General features: G+C 40.4%; 1 protein-coding gene across 2 annotated transcripts in view; it reads right to left on the bottom strand.

Moving 5' to 3' along the window:
* Window positions 1-2805: 2805 nt before the first annotated feature.
* Window positions 2806-27285, bottom strand: part of LOC137002311 (hepatic and glial cell adhesion molecule-like) — a 39926-nt gene continuing 15446 nt past the window's right edge. The window contains exons 1-2 of one of the 2 annotated variants that reach the window (XM_067361861.1): window positions 14721-14806; window positions 2812-5015 (exon numbers count right to left, since the gene is read on the bottom strand). In XM_067361861.1, coding sequence (XP_067217962.1) covers window positions 3725-4516 — 792 coding nt within the window. In that variant the 5' untranslated portion in view covers window positions 4517-5015; window positions 14721-14806 and the 3' untranslated portion in view covers window positions 2812-3724. Of the gene's footprint in view, window positions 5016-14720; window positions 14807-27285 lie in introns of those variants that run through there. The other variant, XM_067361851.1, reaches the window with a different exon arrangement.

Genomic DNA, 27285 nt, shown 5'->3' with positions numbered 1-27285 from the left:
GCATTCATTAATTTATTTTATTTTCAGAATCTGGTACAATTTATACCAAACAGCTGAAGAAAAGACCCAAAGTAGAGTTCACTGTTTCAAGTGTTCACATGGTGTAAAACAGAATGGGATGAAGAATTCAGGCCCCGTGTGGATCTTGTAACAGCTAATGTTGATCTCTTCAATGCCATAAATGTATTTAACACATATGATAGAGCAGCAGATGCACGTGTAAAAGGCACCTATGTTCAAAGTGGAACATATAAACATAAGGAATATAAAGACGAAGCAGGAGAGAGACTTTCCAGGGCTGGAGCCTTTGCAGAAGTTGCAGGAGTTGGATGAACTCAAGCTGAATACAGTATATTTGAGGCAGAAGCCAAAGGCCCCAATGTCTCAGCTGGTGTTGAATTCAGTGTGGCTCAGGCTGAAGTCGGCGGTGCATCAGCTAAAGCTGGTCCAGTTAGTGTGAAAGTGGGACTTGGACTCAACATGGGTGTATCTATTGGTCTGACTGGGGTGGAGGCAAAATTCCTGGGATGTAGATTCTCAGCTGGTGTAAAAACCAGTGTATCTCTTCTGGGTTTAGAAGTGTCATGTTCAGTCATGTAGTTACCTTTGAAATTGTGAAGACAAAAACAGTATCCTGAATATATATAAACAGAATTAAACTAACACTTTAACAAAATGAAAACATAAAATTATTTTGTTTTTATTATGTTTTTTTTTTTTGTTATGATTATATAATTGTTGAGACTCTTGTTTTAATTTAAAAATAATAATAATAATAATATATATATTTTCTTAAGCAGGTATGTTTATTGCTTCTCACTTCAGTACTTTCATTTCCAGTGTATAACTGTTATTTTGTGTTCACAGATTTTTATTGGGACTTTGGAATTGTACAATAAACTGAAATGTAGTCACCACTAGGGCACCACTAGTTTTTTCTAGTCAACTAGTAGTCGTTCATTTAAGCTATTAGTCAACAAATCACATGTTTATATGAATAAATCATAATAATGAGCCTTTAATTGCCTAAATATAATCAGCGCTCAAACTCAAGCATAAAGCTTGCCACAGCACGCCGGTAAACATAATGATAATATGTGTGTCTTTAAAAAAAACAAAAAAAAAAAAAACAGAAGAAGACTAAACATTTTAATAATTTTATTGATGATGTTTTCTGTGTCAAGATCTACATTATTTAGCCTTAGATGTTTTCCAATTATATGGTCCCTGCAGCACAGGTTTTATCAGCTGGTGATTTTCAGAGCACATTTAAGAGTGCAAGTTGCAACTATTATTAACAATAATGGAAAGATGAGGAAGATCAGTATGACACAATATGCATTTCGATTCACAAGCTTGCAATTCAATTTGATAGGCTAGAAGTTATTTTTAATTTACTGTTTATCAGGTACAGTACATGACAAATTTTCTCAAGAAAAAAAAAAACTAATGCTGGTACTACATTAATATTGTAGGTTAAAATTGACTGATTTGTATACAAACTTACATTACACTTAAGGACATTTTTATCATAATAATGTTATAATAGGTCTACTAACTTTAAAATTATTTCTACTCCAAATATATATTTTTTTAAATATAAACATTTAAATAGAGGCTGTCTTGATTGATTTATTTAAACATGCTGTCAATAGAATTGGAGTGTTTTCTTTCAAACAATTTAATAAAGATTTAAAAGATAAGAAATGATATGAAGCAGAAAATTTTTGAACTTGGAAAAACTCTGGGGTCTATGAAGTTTTCATAAGGTGACATAAAAACACACACACACACACGCATGCTGTGGGCTCAAGTGTAGTGTATACCCATCTTGTAGAGATGACAAATGTTAGATTATGTGTTGAACATGGGTTCTGGGGAACAGAAGCATTGCTGTGTGTAAATGAAGACAGTTAGGAAATAAATGTCTAGCAATTAAGAAATCATAAAATGTACAATAAAAAATGTGTGTATTGCTAAAGCTATTAACACAAACAGGGAATGTATTGACCCAAGTAAAAAAGGTGACATAAATAACATAGCAATTGACCCATACAGGTAATATGTTAATGCAAGTAGAAGCCACATGTGCATAAATATAGGGATAATGTGTGTCGAAAGTGAAAATAAAAACAGGGGCTGTTAGTATGGAAGCCCGTTTCCGCCACTAAAAAAAAAAAAAAAACGCCACAAAAAAAAAAAAAAAAAAGATGAATTGCGACTTTTTATCTCAGAATTCTGACATTTTAACTCGCAATTGTGAGATATAAACCCGCAATTGCGATTTAAAAAGTCAGAATTCTGAGATAAAAAGTTGCAATTCATTTTTTTTTTTTTTTGTTGCTTTTTTTTTTTTTTTTTTTTTTTTTTTTTAGTGGTGGAAACGGGCTTCCATTTGTTAGAGCTCTTGAGTGTGTGTAGAAAAAGATCTGTCGATTTCCCTCGTCATGACAACTCATGACGAGTTGTATTCACGCTTGTTGTATTCCTCACCGGTAAGTCGCTTTCAATAAAAGCGTCTGACTGAATAAATGTAAAATGTATATGTTGATTATCATCTATAACGCACACACTCTCATGGATAGCAGTTTTTCTTTCATCATTAAAGTTTATTATTTCCACATGTTCTAAAGCTATATCAGTTTAAACTTCTATTGTAAAAACAACTATAAATAAAGCTGACTATTGCCGCTTGAGAAGATATGCTAAAATGGTTGCTGAATGTGAGGGGTGTACTCACTTTTGTGAGATAATGTAAATTCTTCAATGATTTATAAGTGATAAATAATGTATCTAATAAATAATAAACCATCCACTAATGATCTGTTTGATTTATTTCATGATTTACATTTTTTAAGATAGCTTACAACACATTTGTAAATCGTTAGCATACCACTTATTAATCATTTATAAATGTATAGTCATGTTTTGTAAATTATTTGTTCATCATTAACTAATAATTTATAAGTAAGTTAACTAAATTAATAAAACATTCATAGAATGTTAACATATCACTTATCATTCATGAAGGTATAGTCATGTTTTGTAAATTATTAGTTCATCATTAATTTATAAGTGACTTTTAACTGAATGTTATTATAAAGTGTTACCCAAAATAAATGTCAATGGATTGTGAATTATTTCTGTTTTCAAGGTTTAGTAACTTTAGTAAAATTTTCTGACACACATAATAATAATAAAAAAAGACCTCCATTCCAATGTAAATGGTAAATTAAGCATTTATTTTCAAAAGAAAGCGAAATAAAATAATAAAAAAAAAATGTTAAAGGTTAATGTTGGTCAATCAAACAATGTGTGGTCGAAAGCTCTGTGCTCTCTCCACCTTCACACCTGATTCCAATCTGCCCTCTTCCTTATACAGAGTCACCTTACAAAATAAAAGTCATCTTTAAATTCATTTAAAAAAAAAAAAAAACATTTCAATCATAGTTTAAAATCAACGATTAATTCAATAACTTTCAAAATTAAATGGCTCAAACATTTTCTGTTGTGAAATCCTCCAGATTCCATTTTACTCTAGATTTTGTTATCTGTATCAGCCTTTAAAAAAAAAACATATCCATCTACCACTAGTTACAAATGAAATATGCATGAAGAAAAGTTGTGTAGCTAAAGACATTACTTATGAAAAAAAGCATGTTCTGCACAGTATTTGTGTCGTAAAGCAAGCGATAAAAGACAGTTACATCTGTACTTGGCTTTATTATGGCTTGGACATTTCCAATTCAAGGCTCTGATTCTGATTAGCCATAACCTCTACAAAAACCTGAGCTTGGTGCTTGAAGCTCTCCAGGAAAGCTCTGCGGATGTAACGGTCTGGAATTCCATCAGGCACGATGATCTGAGACACGGTGGTGCTTTCACCACGTATTCGTTTCTTGTTCACCTGGATCAGCAGGTTGTAGTAGAGCTGATTGTTGCGGATGATAGTGCCCAGCATGACGATTTGGAGATTATCGGAGTGGTGCAGGATTGAGCTGGTCTGATCCTCCAGGTACTCATTTTTCCACTGTCCGATTAATTTTTCCGCCTCGTTTCTCCATTGACCACCTTCAGTGATGTTACCAGGAGCTGGCTTAGCAGTAAAGGTGGTTATTTTCTTGTTACCTTTGTCATAACAGGTACGTATCAGTTTTCTGTCCTTCTGTGTGCCTGTCCCTTGTGTGGCTGTGTCCCACAAGTTAGAGTGAGTGCACTTATCTGATTTAATGTGTCCGCGGTAGTCATATTTTGAGTGATCTGAGGTCCAGCACCAGTTGTACCCGTAACCCTGTTTCCCACATGGACTGTCTTCATCACACTGTCTCTTCTTATGATCTGTGTTTTCAGATGGAGAGCAGTAATCCCATCCCTGCGCAGTATAGCACCAGTGGTAATCTTGAGCTGTTTGTTCACAGCAGTCATAACACAACACGCCATATTGGGATCCATAATGATTCTCGTTAGTCATCACCTCCCCACAGAGACCCCAGCTTCCCCCTTCAGCCAGCACCATTTGTAGTTTTCACCGTGATATCCACATGGACTGTCTTCTTTACACGGTCTGTTCATGTAATCTGTGTTTTCAGATGGAGAGCAGAAATCCCATCCCTTGGCAGTATTGCACCAGTAGTAATCTTTATTTCTTTTGTCACAGTTGTCGTAACACACCAATCCATAAGTAGATCCATAATGGTTTAGTTCAGTCTTCACCGTCCCACAGTAGCCCCAAGAAGCAGATCTGCACACGCAGTAGTCTTCTTTATTGTTCTCACACACACTCGGATCTGTGCACGGTCTACCCTGGGAGTCCATGTTTTCCTGAGGTGAGCAGTTCATTGTCTGGTATTTCCCATCTTTATCAATAGTCTTGCACTTGTACACACCATCATCAAGCTTGCAGTCTTCTATACACTTTGTTCCAAGATGAGTAAAGTACGTTTTCCCGTCACTCAGCCACAATGAACAGACCAGGATGAGCAAAACGAGAGGAGTGTGTGGATGTGCCATTCTTTCTGTAAAGAGAAGAATAAAGTGAAGGGTAAGAGGCTTTGTGCTGTAATGTTTGACTTAATCGTCAGTGTTGGGAAGTGATGCATTACCAGTAACATGTTACCGTACTAGCCCAGTTGATAGGGCTGGGCGATAAAACGATAACAATACTTATCGTGATATAATTACTTAAAACAATAGCACGTTTGCTATGAAGTTTACGAGCCAAAAGCGGCACTACACAGCGTTACTCGTTTGAGACACATGGACTGTTTATCCGTTCACTCGGCTCAAACGGCAGCGTGAGCTTACTTGAGCTGACACTGATGGGTCTCAAACATGTGACCAGATCCAAAGAGAACTGCTTAAAAATACTAAACACACATTTCTTGTTGATTTAGATGAAACAGCACTGACAAACAAGAGAAATACTGTGCCATGAACAATCCAGATAGAAGACTTTTCCATGGATTTACTGTAGTAACACAAACTGGACCATTATATTTTATATTTTATATATATATATATATATATATATATATATATAGATAGATAGATATATCCCATATAAAGTTTGTGAACCTGTTAGAATTTTCTACATTTCTGAGAACCTCAGAAAAAAAGAGTTGCTGTTGCACATCAGAGTGTTACGGAAGTAAACTCAGTTTACCGACAACTATGTAAATCAGCAGGAAATCAAGTGAGTAAACTGTGCAAAGATACTTTAGCATAGAGGATTACGTTATTTATGTAAGTGTTCTTCTTGCAGGACAAGATCTTGAATGAGAAGGATGGAGGACAGAAGAAGCACACACCTCTGTCTCTTAGGTATTTAAGATGCACACAAAGACTTGAGAGGCTATACTGAATGGAGAAACCCAGGAGAAATGCTGGAGAAACTTGCTTGGAGAATTCATAAGAGAAACAGGGAAAGAGTCCTTAACGTGTAAACAGCCCAGACACTGGAGTGAGGTGAGGTGTGTGCTTATAAAGCCAGCTTGATGAGTGTCCTGATGAGGTGCAGGTGTGCATGATAAGTATTCAGGAAAGGTGATTGTAGGAACCGTGGACGAACCAGACAAATGAATCATTCAGATGATTTGATAAAATTTGCAGATGACTTATCAAACATATTTTAACTGCATACATTTTACATCATGTCCACAAATACTACCTGTAACCAGTTATGCTTTAGAACACCCAACATTTATGTAAATCTGTTAACTCTTGAATGACTGATTGAAAGTATGCCTTATTTGGAATGAATTTAATTCTCTTTCTCTCTTCTCAATCATGGCTTGAATGAAATCTGTGTAAAAGTGTATCATATTCCATTTAATAGAAATTATGTCTAAAACGGTACTCTCTGCCAAAGCAGAGACCGGAGGTAACACCTATGTATGATTGTGGCAGAGAAAAGCCACTTTTTGAAACAGGACGATATCTGATTGGCCAAAACTCCTCTCAGAGGTTTGACAAACACCTAAGTTTAAATAGTCATATCGCAAGACAAGGAGCAGAACTAGGAATGAACTGAAAAAAAAAAAAAGAATCGGTCAGCCGTGACCAGAGTAAAAAGAACAAAGAGTAACCATGGAGTAACAAGAAGGACAGACAAGCAGCTCATTCAAGCCATCCAACTTTCACTCACTTTTCTTTTCTTTTACTTAATTTTCTTTTCCGTTGAGTCTCATGTTCTAAGTTTTGCCGCAAAGCTCAACCAACGACTTTTGCTGCTTCAACTTTAACTCCAGGGACAAAGAGACTTCCTTTCATTTTTCCAGCAAGCTAAAACAAATGATTGGTTTTTACCTAACTACCATCCGGACCTGAAAAAAACAACTTGGAAAAACCTAAAAATTCACATTTAAAGTCGATTCAAGCAAGTACTTGTGCATTTAAATTAATGATTCATGGTTCGTTCAGGTCTTTGAAGTGCATATTTTGCTAGAAACCCTGTTCATTATATCACTCTCTCTCTTAAAACTCTCGCTCTCATTTCCTTTCTTTGACTGCAATGCGTATGAATGTGTGTGTTTGTGTTAGATTAGTTTGTGTTAGAATGTAGATTTTGGAAGAAAGTGTCTTGTATTATGTGCTTCTAAAATTTAATGTCTTAAACTGTCAATCTCAAAGTTACCACGCTCTAATCAGTGTTTTCATGATTGTTGGATATTCATATCCGCTACAAGATCTTAATACGGCTCGAGCAAATGAACGCTGGACGACTCGGTTGCTCGGTCGTAAACTAAACAACTCTTTATAATTCCCTATAAATTAATTATTTCACTTGAGCTAATTTTATGTAGTAGTGTGGATATGGTGGATCTGTGACAAGGACTGGAAAAGGTTATAGAACTGTCAGAGTGTGGACTCCACAAACCCACATTCAGACAGATTGTGTACAAACAGAGGAAATTCAAGACAATTGCTACCCTCCCCAGGAGTGGTCAACCAACAAAGGTCACTCCAAAAGCAAGACATGCAATAGTCTTCGATGCTCTGTGATTGTTGGGTGCAAGGGATAGATCAGGAGAACACTGAACAACCATGGGGTGCATGGCAGAGTTGCAAGGAGAAAGCTACTGCTCTCCAAAGAGTATGTGTATTATGGCTTAATTTCTGTGTTTTACCCAGTTTGCTAAAGATCATTTATACAAGCCAGAGGGTTATTGGACAAATGTTTTGTGGATGGATGAGACTGTCGTGCGACTGCAGAAGACCCAGAGGCAAAAGAGAATGTTCACAGTATTTATTGAGTCCCAAAACAAAACAGAACAAAAGCAGACTGCCAGGCGTAGATTAAGAGCGTGCTGCAGCTGGAGAACTAAGGAGAAGTACCAGTAAGCTTCCTGAACGAAGTCCCAGTTCAACTGTAGCACGGTGGTCCTACTGGAGTGTCTCAGATGGCTGATGGAAAACACCTAGGCCGGTTGATGGACGAAACCAGGCCTGCTGAAAGGAGTCTCTGACAGACGGACCACGAATGCAAGTACAGATGGGCTCTGGGACTGGGACTCTGACTCTAACTGCTAACACACACACACACACACACACACACAACGAGAGTTCCCAGGTGAAAAAAAAGTACACTTCTATAATATACTTAAAGTGCTCTATTTTCGTGCACTAATTTTGTACTTAATATACTAAAAATTCTTCTTTAGTATTTCTTAAGATAATCTTAGGAACATCTAAGTGTACTCATTTTGAGACAGCATGAAATATGAACTAAAATGTGCTTTTAATATACTATCTCTGTATAATAGAACAGTTCTTACCCCGGCCAGTCACTAGAGGGGAACAAAGTCACCCTCAGCGCCACCTAGGAGGCCATACTAATCTAGCGAAAGCCAAACATAGTCTGGGCCAGCCCTGTCTGATACACAGAATCTCCAAAGCACATTCTTCAGAGAAGAGGGCAGGTAAGAGCGACTGCAAATGAGCAGTAAGCAACTCAAACCCACGCGCAGAGATGGGCACCATGCGTACGCCAGAACCTGCGCACAAATAATTTTAGAAATCTCAATCAGCGGAAGATTGTGCAAATATAAATACTTAAAGGGATAGTTCACCCAAAAATGAAAATTTGATGTTTATCTGCTTACCCCCAGGGCATCCAAGATGTAGGTGATTTTGTTTCTTCAGCAGAACACAAATGATGATTTTTAACTCCAACCGTTGCCATCTGTCAGTCAAATAATGCTAGTGGATGGGAACTTCTACTATAAGAGTAAATAAAACTTGCATAGACAAGTCCAAATTAAACCCTGCGGCTCGTGACGACACATTGATGTCCTAAGACACGAAACGATCGGTTTGTGTGAGAAACCAAACAGTATTTATATCATTTTTTAACTCTAGTACACCGCTATGTCCAACCGCGTGCAGCACTCGTTAGTAAGGTCTGATCGCGCTCTGACAACGGCAGTGATGTCTCGCTCTCATTGAAGTATATGCGCGAGACATCACTGCCGCTGTCAGAGCGCGATCAGACCAAACGAATCGAGTGATGAATGCAGTTGGACATAGTGGTGTCACGGTTCGCAGATCCACTGTGTCATTCTGTTGTCTGTGTGTGGGTTGTGGGGTGTGTCACCTGATTGTTCTGTGTGGGCGTCGCCGCTGATTACTGATCAGCGGCAGCTGGTGGTTATTAGATCTTGCCTATTTAACGCCTTGTCTTTCGTCTCATGTTTGTCAGATCGTTGTTTTGGAGTCCTGGTGTTGTCTTGTGTTACCGTGTTTCTTGTTTCCTGGAGTTGGAGTTCTCGTTGCTGTTTCCTGTCTGTTCCCCTGGATACTCGTTCTGGATTTACCTTGTTCATCTCATCTCACGGATTCTCACCACGGAGCACCACTCACCACGGACACCAGCGCCCATCCAGTCCCTGTGTTACCATCTCTCCTGCTGTCTGTGTTGTGACTGTACTGTGTGTTTATATCTGACTACCTGGCGTGAAGCACTATTAAAGTGAATAACTTGCTATTGCATCCAGTCTTCTTTTCACGTGACAAGTGGTGTATTAGAGGTAAAAAATGATATAAATACTGTTCGGTTTCTCGCACAAACCGATCGTTTTGTGTCTTAGGACATCAATGTGTCGTCACGAGCCGCAGGGTTTAATTTGGACTTGTCTATGCAAGTTTTATTTACTCTTATAGTAGAAGTTCTCATCCACTCGCATTATTTGACTGACAGATGGCAACGGTTGGAGTTAAAAATCATCATTTGTGTTCTACTGAAGAAACAAAGTCACTTACATCTTGGATGCGCTGGGGGTAAGCAGATAAACATCAAATTTTCATTTTTGGGTGAACTATCCCTATAAGATAAAGGTTTTAGAATAGAGCTGATTCATTCATTTCCACTGGCCAAATGGTATTTTAATAGTTTTAAACAATTCGAATCCAATTTATGCAGTTATGCTGATAAGGTGAACATATCTTTTAGGAAGTTTATAGGCTATTTTTAGTGGAAACAGACAGGCCTACTTATTTACTGCAGTGTAATTGTCGGTCTCGGCGCGTCACTGACAAAGTATTTTAAAAAGAATACATGCAAATCTTACCATTTTCCTCATATTATATCCTTCAAATGGTAATTGTTTGAAGATCCTTCACACGACATCAACACCACCTGCAGCTGCGGTTATACAGTAAGATATCATTGGACCTATTCAAACTGGACAACGGACCGTTCGACCACCGAATCCAGCAGTGTCTTCCATAATATCAAAGTTAAGTGTGCATCACTGATCATCGTTCTCGCTAAAATATTTTGTCATAACATCTGCAGTGTAGTTTAAAGAGGAATTATTGTGCTTCTAGCGCTCCTCGCTGTCATTAAAACAGCGTGTCACTGGAAAAGTGATCGAAAGTAGCACATCTACTATCTCAATTCATATCACTTTTGTTTAACTTCTATGTAATGTAATTTCAGTGCTTATCGGCAATAGTGAAAGTGTAATATTAATGTTATATAAATGTTATCAACTGAAAACTTGTTTCCACGCCAGTTTAAATAGTTCTTTTATTTATTTAAACTGTTATTGTGTACATGAACTGTATTTATGATTATGACTCATAATGAGGATTTAAAGTGGTTTTCCTTCATCTGCCGTCAGTCCCTCAGTTCACCATTGGTGTCGCCAAACTGTTCTGTCTCCAAAATGTTCATGGGTCAGAGTTTGCGTGGAAGTGCGCAAATTTTCCCGTCAAGTTTGTTTTAAGAAATCACAACTTATGCGTCACAATGTGGCGTACGCACGTTTCCAGCCCCGTTTTGTGCATACTCAGGCTTTATAAATGAGGCCCCAGCTTAGGGAGCTAAGCACAATTACACCAAAGGGAAGTACGAAGCTCAACCTACAGACAGACCATACTGTAGGCACATAGTCATGGTCATAACTAAAGTTCTTACAAATTAACTAAATATCACACAGAAACTCAACTCATATTCCAGGATGGCCCATAAGGCCACTCATCTGGAAACATAGCATGCTGGGCGCATGACCAACCATGTTATTAAGTAGCTGTGAGTGCCCACAAAACAGTCCATCCAACACAATCCAATGATCAGTGTACTCGGTAAAGAACCTTTTTACTCTTTAAGCAAGAGGTGAAGCATGACAAAAATTCTAAAAAGTGGGTCCTAGCAGCAATGCGTAACTTATCTTCTCAAAGATAAGGGCTTACCACCTGGGAAAAACAGCACCAGGAAGGCTAATAACAGCCTATAACCTTAGCTGTTAACCTCAGCCATACTGTAGCACCTACATTTTCACATTGAAGGGGAAATGGGCATATGGCCAGCAACTCCCTCAGGAGGAGGCCAGAACTAGGAATTATACAACCTCACAGGGATAGTAATAATAAGGGTGATGTAACAAACAAACACCTAAACCTAGCTCTAGCCTAGCCGCTAGCTAAGGCCTACTGGGACAAGTAAAGCTTGGGCTTCATTTTGAATCCTTCAAATATGAGGAGAAAATGAAGCACTGCAAGCAAACAGTGTCAGGCGGCCGATAAAGCTGTCCTGCACACAAATAACTGAAGTGACGAGTGCTAACTCAAACCAAACTAAAGTATTAGCTGAGAAGCTACTCAGGAAAGCTATACAGGAAAAACAAGGTCTACACTTTTTATAAACAGCTCGTAGAACGAAGATTTTCCCTCATTATTTTAATGCATGAAGAAGGATGAAATCAAAAGTTCTTTTAAGCCTAAAAGCACTTTCACTATCAAGCCAGAAGGCGGCCTTTAGAGAAAGATTATCAAAGGCCCAGCCATCAGCCTAATGGACCCTTCGCTAAGCCCCGCCCTCCTTAGTTACTGTTGCTACGCCTGTCCAGCTTTCGAGCCTGGCAAGTCATTTTCAGTGTGTATGCACCGGTGTCAGACATTTTCAAGGAGATAATTAGTCATTTTTGGCGAACAGGTGAAATATCTGAGAGAGCAAGACAAAAGGGACTGCAGTATGCATTCAAGGGATATATCCACGACATAATATGCAACCGATTAGAAAATAATTGATCAAAATTGAAACTAAAGCTCCCAGCGCGAGCAGCAGCTGCCTCATACGCTGACTATTCAAATGGGAAACACACAGTTTATTGAGGAAAAGCTTTGTTCATCCACAGCTGTCACGAACGCCAGCGATGCTCCCTCGATCGGCCACCGGAGGTCTCACTCTCCCGAGTACTAACTGGACTACAAATCCCAAGCGCCCACATACCTGGCCTGATTACGACGCACCTGTTTCACGTCAGCCAGCTATTTAGGCCCCACACACGCACCTCGCAAAGTATTGTTTGCCCCGCAACAATTTCTGAGCGTTTATTACTTGTTTTCTGTCTGCCTGTGTATCGACCTTGTTTTGGATTACCGACCTTCCGAGTGTTTTACCGCCTGCCTGTTACCCTCTTTGCCTGGACTGCGTTTCTGATTCTTTGCTGCTAGCCCCGATCTCTTGCCTGGTTATGACCATGATTATTGGACTGTCTCTGACACTGTTGTTTGCTCTGGTGATTCGACCCACGCCTGCCTGTACTGTATTCCTGTTGTTTGCCAATAAACCGCTTATGGATCCCAATCAGCCTGAGTCTGCGTCACAACAGCAGGTTAAGTGAAATTTGTGAAAATAACCTAATAATTATAAATCAAACAGCTTATACATAAGTCTTGTGGAATAAACACAAGACGTTAGCCTGACCACTTTGCAATGATAACATTCTCCCACTTATAATTTTAGCACGCCAGGCCAACGTTACTCCGTCTTGCCTTTAATAATTTTATTTCACCTTCAGTTATATGCATTATGAACAAAGAACCGTCATTATTTCCAAGCAACGATGTGCTGAGTTAGCTAGCTAGCTAACCTAACGTTACCCGGACTTACTGCATATGCATACATCAATATTACATCATTGTCGGTCGTCATGATAAATAACACACAATTACTGTACTTGCATTATTGTTAAGGGTAGGTTTAGGGTTGGGGAAAGTGTAGATGTTAATAAAGCCATAAACCACGTTAATATCACGCTGGAAGCACAATCTGATAGGTAACGTTAGCATTTTTCAGATTTTGCTAACGTTACCCACTGTTTCAATGGGAGGTAATAAAATCTGACAGAGCAGCACAAATTGTCAGAACACCGGCACTTCTCCCCTTGGGTTTTAAGTTTCGAGAAGGGAAAAAAATTCCACCACCCCGTCTAAGCTCGGGTATCAGATTAACACAATCCATAAGCACAACGCTTCGGCATGTTCCCTCGCTCGAAAGCTTGACCGACCTCCCGCGCCTAGTAACGGTTGCTAAACCACGATTGGCCTGTGGCAGTTTTCGGGCGTGGCTTGTAAAAGAAGCACCTGAGCAAGTAGAAAGAAACTCAAACTCAGAAGGCGGAGGAAGAAGGGGCGAGGGCAAATGCAAAGTTGCCCCCGCAATGAGAGGGAATTGACCACAGATGATATTGGTGTATGTGATCAATCACCTCCTCAAACCTGCTTCTTCCTCCTCGAGTCCAGCCATCTCTGCGCATGCTCTGAAAAGAGGAGGTGCCTGAGCGGCCATACTGGACCACTGGCCCTGTCTCAGAGCCTCAGCTTGAAAAGGGCCAGCCTCATGATAAACTACATGCTCAGCAAAACTATACAGGAAAACAAGGTCTTATTTTAAAAACATAAAATAGACCCATCTCATATTCCTGCGGCTAAAAGACCGAAGATCCCAATACTCTTTTTTACATAAAAAAGGATAGAATCTAGGGTTCTTTAAAGCATAAAAGATCCTCTCACTATCAAACCGAAAAAAGCAGGCCGACAAAAATAATTACTATGGGCCCAGCCATCAGTCTGACCATAAGAAGTATCTGAGCATGATATAAAATACATATACACATGCATATAAATGCATACATCCTATATATGTATATATTCACATGCACATTCGTTTCTTTCTCCTCCCGTCTGTCTGGCTCAGATCCAAATCTGAACGGCCAGGGGGTTTTCCATGCCCTCCCGATCTCAAACGCGGAGATCAGGAGAGAATGGAAAGTCTAAGGGAGCTGCAACATTCATGGACAAGAAAGATGGCGGTCTGCGCCCCTGTATTGACTATCATGGACTCAACGAAATTACTGTCAACTGCAATCGACCCCTGCCCGTGTACACAATGAATTATCTTTCAGTAAAGCTGCAAATGGATCCTAACTCTGTTGAGTCATCATTACAATTAGGTTACTTGAACTTTGGCAATGAAAACTATTGAACTGTAAGTTTTAATGACTAAATTTGTCAAGTTGAAAATATGTAATATTCTAAGTATTATTACAATAAAAAAATTTAATTATACGGTTTTGCCCAAAAATAATCACTTTCTGGGCTCATCTGCACACATGATCGATGAGGTGTATCGTGCAACATTAGCTACTGTCTAATGCATTAAAACATGTTAAGCACTTCTGCATTGAGCATTTTAGAATCATTAATGTGCAAAAAAAAAACAAACAAACAAAAAAAAAAAAAACATAAAACATAGGCTACATTCTGAATAACCAAGACAAAAAAAAAAAAAATAATAAAATAAAAATAAATCTAAGCTTTGTTCTGGGAATTTTCCAACATAACTAATATTCCCAGAACATCCCTTGAATCAAAAATGATTAAATGGGTTTTAAAAGGCTAAAAGTGATATTAAATGTAAATGTAAAAAAAAGTCAAACCTGAGTAAATCTGTGCTCCGAACAGCAAACTGAGTGTTTCTGCTGGATAGTATATCAGAGATGTGTCTTGTTTTCTTGAACTCTTTTGATGTATTCTTTTTCCACTACATTGTGGTCTTAAATAAGTGTACTCATGTTACGTAAGATGCCTGTCAGCCAATCAGAAAGGATCTGCATATTACTGAGCTGTCTGATCTCTCTAAATTACATGACTCTCAGAAAAAACACCACAGAAGTAATTGCCACATTTTTCCAAGGCCATGCATTTCATCTTTCAGTTGTCTGTTTTAATTAATCATTATCTAATGATTTGCAAAGGTATCATTTTGTAATGATTTTACTTGTTGAGGCATATGACTATTAACTAATTGTTAATATAAAATATAATATAATAACATTATATGCCGGTGGCATAAATGTGGCTTGAACCAATTGCAAACATGACATGCAGTTTTTAACGCCTCCAGGAGATTTTGATAACATGATTTTTAAACTTTTGTGGTCTTCTTAGTTGACTGTGGCATTGACACTTACAACATCAATATGCAAAGGTATTTCTATAAAACAGCTCCACTTCCTGTTTGGTACATGCCCTTGCTAGTAATTTCATTTGAGGGTTTTCATGAGGACAGTCTTGAAACTTTAGTAAAATGATAAATGGAAAGTGAATCCGATTAAAACTGCACAAAGGTTGAAGAGAAGAAGTGCAAATGATCAGATTTCAGATTCATCTGTGGTTCCATAAAGTAAATGTTCACATGAATGTCAGCCACTGAAATAATGCTGATGCATAAAGTTCATCTAAATTGTATTTCTCATCTGATGAAGCTACTCTAAGGCTTTTGGTTTAAAGTAGGACAAACTGAGGTCTCTGAAGAAGGTACAAAAGCTGTCAATGAAGCAGCCGACCATTTACACACTAATATGTACCTTCAACTCTCTAAAATTTGTTGGGTTATTATTTTTTTTTTAGCCATGTTCTGACTTCTTCTAGCACTCTTGCTCTTCTTCACTGTAGTCTTCGTCTATCTCATCTCTGCTGGTGATTTCAACACATTTCACCCCGTGTATCCTCTCGATAAGCTGTTGTTGGTGACAAAACATTAAATTCAGGAAGCTAACTTTCACAACTTTTGCTCATCTCATGCTGAGTCAAGTCAAACACATTTGTTTCTACATTAACACAATTTCAAGTGTTGCAGGTACTTCCCAAGCAGCATTCAAACATCTTTATATGGCTTTAACTTAAAAGCAAGCAAATAACATTTTGCTACAGTTAAATAGCAATATTAATATCAAAAACACTCATCAGCCGGAGAAAAATTGTTCTGAAAGTGATTCTGACAACATCGTTTCTTTGTGTCTTTATCATTATAGTTGTGGTGTGAACTCTGCTGTACTTTAACAGAATAATTTTTAAAACTATATTGTAAGGCTGGTACAAAGATGGCTGAACCTGGAGAGCGCCATTTTCTGAAGGAACAAAGGTTCCTCACGAGAATTAACATTTGAACACTTTCTCAGGGAGTTCACCTCCACGTCTGAGACAACACACCCCACTGGTGAGGACAGAAGAGTCACACCTCACTAATGACTGTAAACATCTGTTTCCTTGCTCACTCTCCCCCTCTCTTTCCCCCTCCTCACTTCCTAACCTCAAGACACTCCAAAACTCACCTGAACACCACTATCTAAATCAAGATGTACAAAAGTGTAATAATTCATGTTTGGTATCATTTAAAAGGTCTCAGTGCGTCTGGTGAAAAGGTCTTATTCCGTTAATCATAGGAGACTCCCCCCAACTCCCCCCAGGTCCCTCACACACAAATACCTCCTGTATGTAAATGAATTGCATCTTCCCACAGAAATCAAAGAAGAATTCTCACCATTACCCTACATCCCTCAAAGAGAAGTCTCCAAACGATTATAATAATAAAAACACCATTTGGTAAATTCATAAGATATCTGGATATTTAAAGGATAGTGGCAAAAGGTTCTGGGATTCTGTAAACAGATATCCCTCACATCTGCTGTGTGTAGTTCTCATTGCAAGGTAAATCCTTTTAAGGTCTTTATTGGTATTATTGAATGTTTGCTTATTACTATTTGAGTTTGATTTGAATTTGTATTATCCCAATTTCTTGGATAATAAATTATTATGATTGATTTATTCTGCCTTACTCTGAAATTATTTTCTCTAGTAGATTAAGTGAAGGTTATGTTACCGCAAATCTGGGTCAGGTTAGTAACGGACTAAAGTCCAGTCTGAGTGGAGCATTGGGCACACCAACTGAGATTTTAGAGCTCTGACTAACATTTGGTATTGGTTCAAGTGTACTTAGATTGTAAAGGCCAAAAAGAGAATTTCCATTTAGGACAACATTAAGTTGAACGACCAACCTAAATAGGGTGGGCCTTACCTCTGTTTATTGTAATGTTATTCTAGCTAAGTGTACGTGGGAAACCCTCGCATGGCTACACCAAAACTACTATCAGAGAAAGTAATATTGGTCGGCTTATACCTGTAGTAGTGGCCGTGACCTCTGACTAGAATTAATATTGCTTTAATTCAAGTGTACAAGTCTATGGGGACTAAAACAAATACTTTTAGAGAAAGCAAGCATGAAAGCGGCACTCTACTAGTATAGTCAATTACCTCTGTCTAATAACAGAAACTGACCAGTTTGTGACCGTGAGGTCCGTATTTCGGCCGATACGAGACACTCAATGCGACATAAATTCCTAATGAACAAGTAAAATATAAAGTAAAGAGTTAAAGAGAATAATCAAACATTTATACAACTCATGAGTAATGGTACGTCAGTAAAACCTTTTATCTTTGGAGTCAGATAAATAGAAAAGAGATAATTCTGGTGAGGAAATGTATTTAATTTAATCTTGTATTGTTGCGCAAAAAGGAAGACAGTAACACGCAGGAAACCTTCTACCGCGCCATTGGCTACCGTCCTTGGACTAGTGGGCGGACCTTACAATATCTTTATTGTTATCTTTATAGTTATAGTTCATAGTGTGAACGGGCCTTAATACTGTTATTTCTCACAATATGACATGGATAAAACCTCGATAATATAAAAACAAACACTAATGACACTCATCTTCATCAACCACTACAGCAGCATAATATATCCATATGAATCTAAATATAGTTTGATTTTCTAATGACTACATTCGCTGTGATAAAGTAATTTGATCATTAACATGTTACAGTTTTTATATGTGCAGAAACTGACAATAATTATAAAACTTTAAAAAAAAATGAAAAGCACCAAAGCTTTCATGTTTCCAGTGTCAAACTGTATTCATATCTATATTATTAAGAATAGATTTTAAAAGTCTCACATGGTTCATTATAGGCTCAATACAAAATGTTCTCCAACCAATACGACCATATAGGTCATTTGTCACTTCCCTGAAATACGACTCATAGGAGCGTTTACTAAAGTGGCGCCCCTTTCGACAACAGTACACTTTCATATTAATGCATTGTTCCCTTTTATCTGCGTCATATTTTGGGTTTCGCGTAGCTCAATTGGTAGAGCATTGCAATAACAATATGCAATCATGTGATCGTGGGTTCAATCCCAGGGAACACATGTGCTCATAAAGTGTGTATGCAGTGCACTATAAATCACTAAGGGTAGGTTTAGGGATGGGGGTGGGTGTAGTTGTTAATAAAAAAAAAAAAAAAAAAAATTGTTTTGCTAAATAGAAATAGGAGAAATTGTGTAAAAAGTCCACACATTGCATTTAAATGAACACGCATTTTGATTGGTCATGACAGTCATACGTCATTTCATGACAACAGACGTAACACGACACTGTCATTATTTTTATGCCCACTAGAGGGCGCATGACTTCAAAACATAAATATAGGTCATAATAGAGTGCCCCAGGGATGACATGTTTTTGTAGGCCAACCCGGAAGTTAGCGGCGCACGGGTTCCCTCGACTGAAAGCCTATTCATTTTTCCCATAGACTTTTGGAAAATCGCAGAAAATAAGCTCTGTGTTTAACAAAGGGTTATGACACTTTTGTCTATCAAGATAATCTTTACAAGTTAACACAACATTTATAGATTTTGAAGCCTAAATAAAGTGGTCAGATATAAAAGGCTAACAGTAGGCTATAAACGGACTACAGCACACCATAGTCGCGGATCAACGTCGTCACCACCAAGCTTCCTCAAACTTTATTTAGAAAACAACTTTATTTATAAACATGCTCGCTGATTATGATCTGCGCTGTTATTAATACTTATCCACTTTTTCATGAGGAATGCTGTCCAAATGTCCCGTTTTTAATGATGACGTCTAAAGTCCCCGCCAAAGGAAGTAGTCCCTTTTAGCAATTTGTTAGCAACTGCCGATTTTAAGACACAGTAAAAGTTTAAAAAATCACAAGTGGGTTATAACTGGTGTGTTTTATGTCATAGATCAAAACGTGAAAGTATTTAGAGGCTTTGTTAACCACAGACCTTATTTCAGGCGATTTAGCAAACACCCCTTCAAAAAACCTATAGACTTGATGGCGTTGGAACCGGAAGTCCTAAAATGCTAACTCACTTCCGGATTTTGCCTACAAAAATGCGTCATCCCTGAGGCACTCTATAAGGTGCTTGAAATACGACCTATAGGGTCGTGGTTTTTTTTGGAGGACAGTCTCGCTCAATGTATTTAGCAGTATCTGTTCAGTATATTTGATTTGATCTGTCAAAGATGTCAAAAGAGTAGAAATAAAATGGCAGCAGCAACACTTGAGATCGAATCCAATCAGTTCCTCTCACAGATCTCAAACTTTGACTTTTGACTTCATAATCAATAACAGTTCTGACTCTAATCATTGAAACAATCATACAAACACACAAAAGCACACAAAATCACTCAGATCTGAATTAATTCCACTAGGATCTGGCTGCAAACATGCACAAGTGACATTAACTAGAAGGGCCCCCTAGTTTTCAACATATGACTGAAATGCAGGCATTTCTGTCAATCTGTTACGTAATTTCCAGTCAGATCTGTATTCTTGAGTGTGACTTAGTCTACACATCAAATGCACAAATGATGGTTGTAAAAGCTAAACAAGAGATTTGAAATCTCTGTTTCTGTAAATTCCATTCTCTAATTGACTTGATTGAAACCTTAGTTTTCCATTAAGGATTTGCAGTTAAAACAACTATTATAGACAGTTTTATAATTGTAATTATGAAATTGTGTATTTCTGTGTTTAAGTATGTGATATATTTAATCATGTATACCACTGGTAAATATACTAGTTATTTAGACTGTTAAACTGTGTTTGTGTTAATATAACAGTGATAGTGAAGAATCTGGTGATTAAATGAGACCTGCTCACTAAAGATAGGACTTTGAAAGGGAGATCTTCTTTACCACTCGCACTTTTGACATATTCATCATGTGTCATTTTGTGTTATTCTGTTTTTCCAACAATCCCTTTTCTCATCTTACAATAACACCAAGCTCATCAGTGTTCAAGTATTGAATGGTCACTCAGAAGTTGTTCATGTTCACAACACACCCATTTTAGGTCTTGGAGTCACTATAATGAGCTGATGACCTGATGACCTGGTGTGGTTAATTAAGGAAACATGCAAAATGTGCCATACTGGGGGCCTCTAGGAATGCAGTTAGGACCCAGTGACATAAAGAACCATCATTATATTTGAAACTCCTCTGAGTAATACTGAAGATATTACTATCAATTACAGCATCATGTATATAACACTAATCTTGGGGTTTAGACTCATTTAAAGTAATGTATTTGTCTGGATTTAGCAAGGTTTCTGTCAAACAGCACATCTAGGTTACAATCTATAATCATATCATTTACAATAAGTGCTTTTGAAGAAAGGGATCGTATATTCAGCAACCCAACTTTATTATTTGTATATTTACAAGCACATTTCACCAATTTTAAACCACATTAATCTTAATAACTACTATTAATTTTGTATTTAATCATTTATAAGTGATATATAATTGTTAAGGAAAGCTGTAAGCTTTAAGATTTAATTTTATAGATAAAATAGGCCAAAAAAGAGATTCAACTCACACTGAAAAGTCAAAAATTAATAAATGCTCATGAGAAGGACGCAATACTAATGCAATACTAGAAATTGCCAAATTAAGGTGTGACCAATGGACAGCAACAGTGAGACCGTTACATGTCGCTTATCTTTATTCAGCCTGCTCTCTTTCTGCTGGTTGTGTAAAGCTGTGGTGAAATCATTTCTGTTTTTTTAGTAGATTTTGTTTGTTGTTCAAAGATCTTAGTCATTGTTCTGACTTCATGAAGATCATGGTGTGAATGAACATCAAACTGACAAGAACAAACTATTTGAAATGTATATATGATACTGGATATCAAGGGTGAAACTGTTAATAATGTAGACAGACAATAATTTCATGAATTTTCCAGTGATGTGTGGGGTGAACTATTATTCATTAAACAAATGTTAGTCAGTAAAACAAAATGTTAATTTTTAAATTCCGCAAGTTTGCGACTTTCTGTTTAAGACAAGGGAAAGCGCAGGCAAATGAAGCCTCATGAAGCGCAGTTCATGAAGATAGAAACAAACCCAAGAATTTATAATTTCTGTTTCACATTAACATTATAATGTGCTTTTTTGTTTTATATAATTGCTACATTTTATTAAATGCTGCATAAACTAATTTCAGAGCTCTGTATAGGCCATTATACAAAAATGTCAGGGTTTCCTTTCGTGGGAACTATCGACGCTACGTCAATGACGTGATGGGAACCCTCTGTATTTTGTGTTCGTGAAGCACCTCTGTATCTAACCAATGAGATAACGTGACGTCAGAGGCGGGTGACGTCACGGACCAGGAAGCTATAAAGCATATCCGGAAACAGAGAACGCTAGCTTCTGTTGTCTTCAGCAAGCGCTATCTGTTATCTTGTATGTCTTATTTGGTGTTGTCTGTCTGTTTATATATACACACAGTGATCTCTTCGTCCGAGGACAAGAGTTTCTAAGCACTATTAAGACACATTATTCACGAGAAAATGGAAAGTGAAGTAGCGGCCAAGCAGCAATTTGTCAAGTGTGTGCATCCCTGCACTCGTTTTATATCTGGTGGGGACACACATGAGATGTGCGTTATTTGTATGGGAGTTGAGCATGCACAGGCAGCTCTCGAGGGGGCTGTCTGTGTACACTGTGACAGGCTCACTCTCAGAGTGCTGAGGTCGCGCCGCGCGCTCTTCGAGGAGAGTGCCGCGGCAGCGAGTGTTCCCCGCGGATCGGGTCCCGCTGCAGCCGAGGCTCAGCGGAAGCTCCATTCGTGGGGTTCACAGATGGATCTGGTGGAGAGGGTTGAGACGGGCTCTGCCTTATCTCTTCCCTTACCTGCCAGACCCAGTGTCTCTCCTTTGGTGGCGGAAGCACGCGCTGCGGTTTCTTCCCCCCGAAGAGAGACACCGGCACTCAATATATCTTCCTCCGAGGAGGTTGATGTAGAGAGTGTCGAAGCTAGGGTTGAGGAACCGCCATCCTCTTCCCCTGCACATGAGGAGCTGCTGGAGGTTGTGACCAGGGCAGTCGCTAAGTTAAAAATAGACTGGCCCGCGGAGAGAAGCGACAGTAAGCAAAAGAGTAAACTTGATGAGCGCTTTCTCCCCGCACGGTCACAACCACAGCGTCGGGGTCTGCCGTTTTTTCTCCGACCTCCACACCGAGGTGTCGAGGTCGTGGGAGAAACCTGTACAATATCGTGTTTTCAGCCCCCAAACATCAGTTTATAGCAATATACTGGGGCTGAAACACAACGGCTATGGGGCGATGCCTCAGGTTGAAGAGACGCTTGCGGGCTATCTCTCGCCTGAGTCTGCATCGTCCCTCAAGACACCGACATTACCCACTAAGCCTCTCAGAACAACATCGGGTTTGGTGGGTAAGGCTTATTCGGCAGCAGGTCAGGCTGCAGCTTGCCTCCATTATATGGCTATATTGCAAGCTTACCAGGCTGACGTGCTGGGGGAGATTGATGATAGCGGGGAAGCTACGTTTGAGTCGATTCAAGAGCTAAGGAAAGCAACTGATTTAGCTCTCCGGGCCACCAAGGAAACGGCCAAGTCAATCGGCCGTTCCATGGCAGCATTGGTGGCCACGGAGAGGCATTTATGGCTCAATCTATCAGATATCAAAGAGAAAGATAAAAACATCCTCATGGATGCGCCGCTGTCTCCTGAGGGCCTCTTCGGCGACGCAGTATCATCTGTCGTTGAGAGGTTCCAGGAGACAAGAAAACAATCTGCGGCCTTCCAGAGGTTTCTTCCCCGCCGAACTCCCCCCGAGGCTGCTGGGCGGGGGCAGCCTCGGCCGATAGCCAGCTCCTCAGCTCATAGAGAGCAACAGAAGACCAGTGTGGCCGCCCGGGCTCCCCCGCAGAAAGCTTGGGGACCGGGGCGGTCAGCACAGGTGAGACCTCCCGGGGGCAGGGCGGATCTGAGGACCGTCATTGTGTCCCGGAAGGTCTCGAAAAAGAAGTCCTGACGCCAGGTGCTCAGGACCGACGAGGGCAGTCCCCTCCGGAGGGTTTCGGTTGACGAGAGATCTATCAGCCACTCCTCTTCGGTGCCCTCAGGGGGCCATTCTGCCAACCCTGCCACCCAGTGTGCTTCAGGGCGCAGAGGTTCCCACCGATCCTCCGAGGAGGGTCGGTTCGCACTTGATTTCTCTATCTGCCGGTGCGCCGCTTCAGATAGACGAGCCAAATGCTCAAAAAACACCAGAGACCAGTCTCGAGAGGCTGGTACCCTTAGTAGAATATTTGGAAGAATGGAAACGTCTCCCGAACATTTCAAATTGGGTGCTGCTCATGATAGAACAGGGTTACAAAATTCAATTCAATTATCATCCGCCCGGGTTCAACGGGGTTCTTCCCACAGTGGTGACCCCAGAGCAGTCTCTGGTTATGGAACAAGAGGTTATGACGCTTTTGCGAAAAGGAGCTATAGAGAGGGTTCCTCCTCCCAGCAAAATGTCAGGGTTTTACAGCCGTTATTTCATTGTTCCAAAGAAGGATGGAGGGTTGCGACCGATCATAGATTTACGCGTGCTAAATCGATCTGTAAAAAAGCTGAAGTTCAAGATGCTTACACTCAGACAGATTATCCCACAGATCAGATCCGAGGACTTGTTTGTGGCGATAGATCTGAAAGATGCTTATTTTCATGTATCCATTCATCCTTCACACAGGAAGTTCCTCAGATTTGCTTTCGGGGGCGAAGCATATCAATACAGGGTACTTCCGTTCGGCCTATCTCTATCACCCCGCACGTTCACAAAGTGCGTGGATGCAGCTCTGGCTCCGCTGAGACTTCAGGGCATCCGCGTGCTGAACTATATAGACGACTGGTTGATAATAGCTCAAACAGAACATCTGGCAGTCCAACATCGAGATGTTGTTCTGTCACACATGAAAAAGCTTGGGCTGAGGCTCAACGCCAAAAAGAGTGTGCTGATTCCGAGTCAAGTTGCCAATTATCTGGGGGTAATTTGGGATTCTACCAAAATGAGGGCACGTCTATCTCATGCCCGTGTGGATTCCATTCTCGGGGCAGTAAATGGGGTGAAGTTAGGCCAGTCACTCACTGTGAAACAACTTCAGAGGTTGTTGGGTCTGATGGCAGCTGCGTCCAACGTGATAACTTTTGGCCTGCTGCACATGAGGCCCTTACAGTGGTGGCTCAGGACCAAGGGGTTTTCTCCGAGGGGAAATCCTTTTCGCATGATCAAAGTCACGCGGCGATGCCTTCGTGCTCTGTTCATGTGGAAAAAGCCTTGGTTCCTGTCCCAGGGACCCGTGCTGGGAGCTTCTTGTCATCGCGTAATGCTTACGACAGATGCATCCCTCACGGGCTGGGGGGCGATCATGAGTGGTCGCTCAGCTCAAGGTCTATGGGAGGACCATCAGCTCTCCTGGCACATAAATCGGCTGGAGATGATGGCGGTGTTTCATGCATTAAGACACTTCCTCCCAGACCTGAGGGGCCATCATGTGTTGGTCCGCACGGACAACACGTCGGTGGTCTCTTACATAAACCATCAGGGGGTCTGCGGTCTCGCCACTTATGCAAACTGGCCCGTCGGATCCTCCTGTGGGCCCAGGGAAAGCTTCTATCAGTAAAAGCAGCATATATTCCAGGGCATCTGAATGTGGGGGCGGATACCCTGTCGAGACAGGGTCCGAGACCGGGGGAATGGAAGCTCCACACCGAGGTGATGGAGCTTATTTGGAAAAACTTTGGTCGAGCTCAAGTCGATCTATTTGCTACTCAGGAGTCAACCCAGTGTCCTCTCTGGTACTCTCTAGTTCACCCAGCACCTCTAGGGCTGGATGCCATGCTGCAAACGTGGCCGAGGCTGCGTTTGTATGCATTTCCTCCGATCTCGATGCTCCCGGGAGTTCTGGCAAAGGTTCGCCAGGAGAAGGCCGATCTAATATTAGTGGCCCCGTACTGGCCGACCAGAGTATGGTTCGCAGATTTTTCATCCCCGCCCAGAAATGTGGAAACTGTGGGCCTGGCCCCTGAGGGGGCAAGGCTCATAGAGGCTGGTCTTCCAACCGAGGTTGTGGAGACCATCCTTCAGTCCAGAGCTCCCTCCACGAGGAAGCTGTATATGTATAAGTGGAAGTTATTTACTACTTGGTGTAGTCAACATAATGTGGACCCTGTCCATGCTCCATTGAATTCTGTACTTCAATTTCTCCAAGGAAAGTTTTCCGAAGGTTTAACACATTCTACACTAAAGGTGTATATTGCAGCTATCTCAGCATACCATGCTCCTATTGGGGGTGTCTCGGTGGGTCGAGACCCCTTGGTAATTCGCTTCCTCCGTGGTGCATTGAGGATGAGGCCAGTAGTACGTCCTAGGACTCCAGCATGGGATCTTACTATAGTGTTGCAAGGGTTAGCTGAGGCACCCTTTGAACCCATAGAAGAAGTGCCGGACAAGTTCCTAACACTAAAGACCATATTTCTTCTTGCAATTTCATCTCTAAAAAGAATAGGAGATTTACAAGCACTTTCAGTGGCTCCTTCATGTCTGGAATTTGCCCCTAGCATGGTTAAAGCGTTTCTGCATACTCGACCTGGCTACGTGCCTAAGGTCCCTACTAATATATCAGGTCCTATCGTACTCCAGGCCTACTGTCCTCCTCCATTCGAAAATATGGATCAGGAAAAACGGAATCTGCTATGTCCAGTTAGGGCATTGGATGCTTATGTCCACAGAGCTGCCCTGTGGCGTAAAACTGATCAGTTATTTGTTTGTTACGGATCCTCTAAAAAAGGGGCCTCTGCGTCCAAGCAGAGAATGAGCAAGTGGGTAGTCGAGGCTATCTCACTGGCATATAAAGCAGCTGGACATGCGTGTCCACTCTTTGTCCGTGCTCACTCCACTAGGGGGATGGCCGCTTCCAAAGCGTTAGTCTCTGGGGTATCACTGAATAATATTTGCAATGCAGCTGGATGGTCTTCCCAGCATACGTTTATAAGGTTTTATAACCTAGATGTAGTCTCTGCTCCAGGTGCTGTAGCTCTACAAGACAATAGACAGGTACCTGGAGATACGGCGTAGTTGGGATAGCGTTCCCATCACGTCATTGACGTAGCGTCGATAGTTCCCACGAAAGGGAACGTCTCGGGTTACAGATGTAACCCTGGTTCCCTGAGTAAGGGAACGAGACGCTACGTCACGTCGCCGTCCCCCCAGCATACCTGTGAGCGTTTGCTTCAGACTATTCCAGAAGCTAGCGTTCTCTGTTTCCGGATATGCTTTATAGCTTCCTGGTCCGTGACGTCACCCGCCTCTGACGTCACGTTATCTCATTGGTTAGATACAGAGGTGCTTCACGAACACAAAATACAGAGGGTTCCCATCACGTCATTGACGTAGCGTCTCGTTCCCTTACTCAGGGAACCAGGGTTACATCTGTAACCCGAGACGTTCTGTCACTTCTGTCTAGTTTATTTTTTGGTTTTGTGACAGAGCTCTGACACTCCCGTTTGTTGTGTTTGTTCGAATAACACAAATAAAAGTCAGGACAACGATGGGCAGTTCTTTTAGTTTTTACTGTGCAATCACTTAATCACAAACTCTGTTAACACAGGTGTCTCATTGGACAATTCACTGGCCAACCAATGTCTAACCCCGAGTGGCCAACAGTGCTTATTCCTGGGTTTATATATTTAACTCAATACACTACACTTCCTCCCCCCTTAGATAAGAAAGGTTGGAATTGGTGTTTGTGGTGCATCACTGGAAGATACAGTGCCATCTGGAGGTGTCGTTGCATCACTTCCACTTGTTGTATCAGTATCAGTAGAGCTGAATGGAACACTGACAAAACCACTTTCCAGAGAAACATTTGATCTTCTCAACTGATCAATGTGCCGTCTCCAGATGGTATCTCAACTGTATATGAGAGTGGTCCTGTTCGTTCCTTGACCTTTGCAGGTGTCCATTTGTGATCTCCTCTGTAGTTCCTAGCTAGC

Source organism: Chanodichthys erythropterus, chromosome 2 (genome assembly GCF_024489055.1).
Source record: "Chanodichthys erythropterus isolate Z2021 chromosome 2, ASM2448905v1, whole genome shotgun sequence".
In the NCBI taxonomy this organism is placed as follows: Eukaryota; Metazoa; Chordata; class Actinopteri; order Cypriniformes; family Xenocyprididae; genus Chanodichthys; species Chanodichthys erythropterus.
Note: the sequence above shows the minus strand (reverse complement) of the source record. Positions and strands in the feature narration are given on the sequence as shown.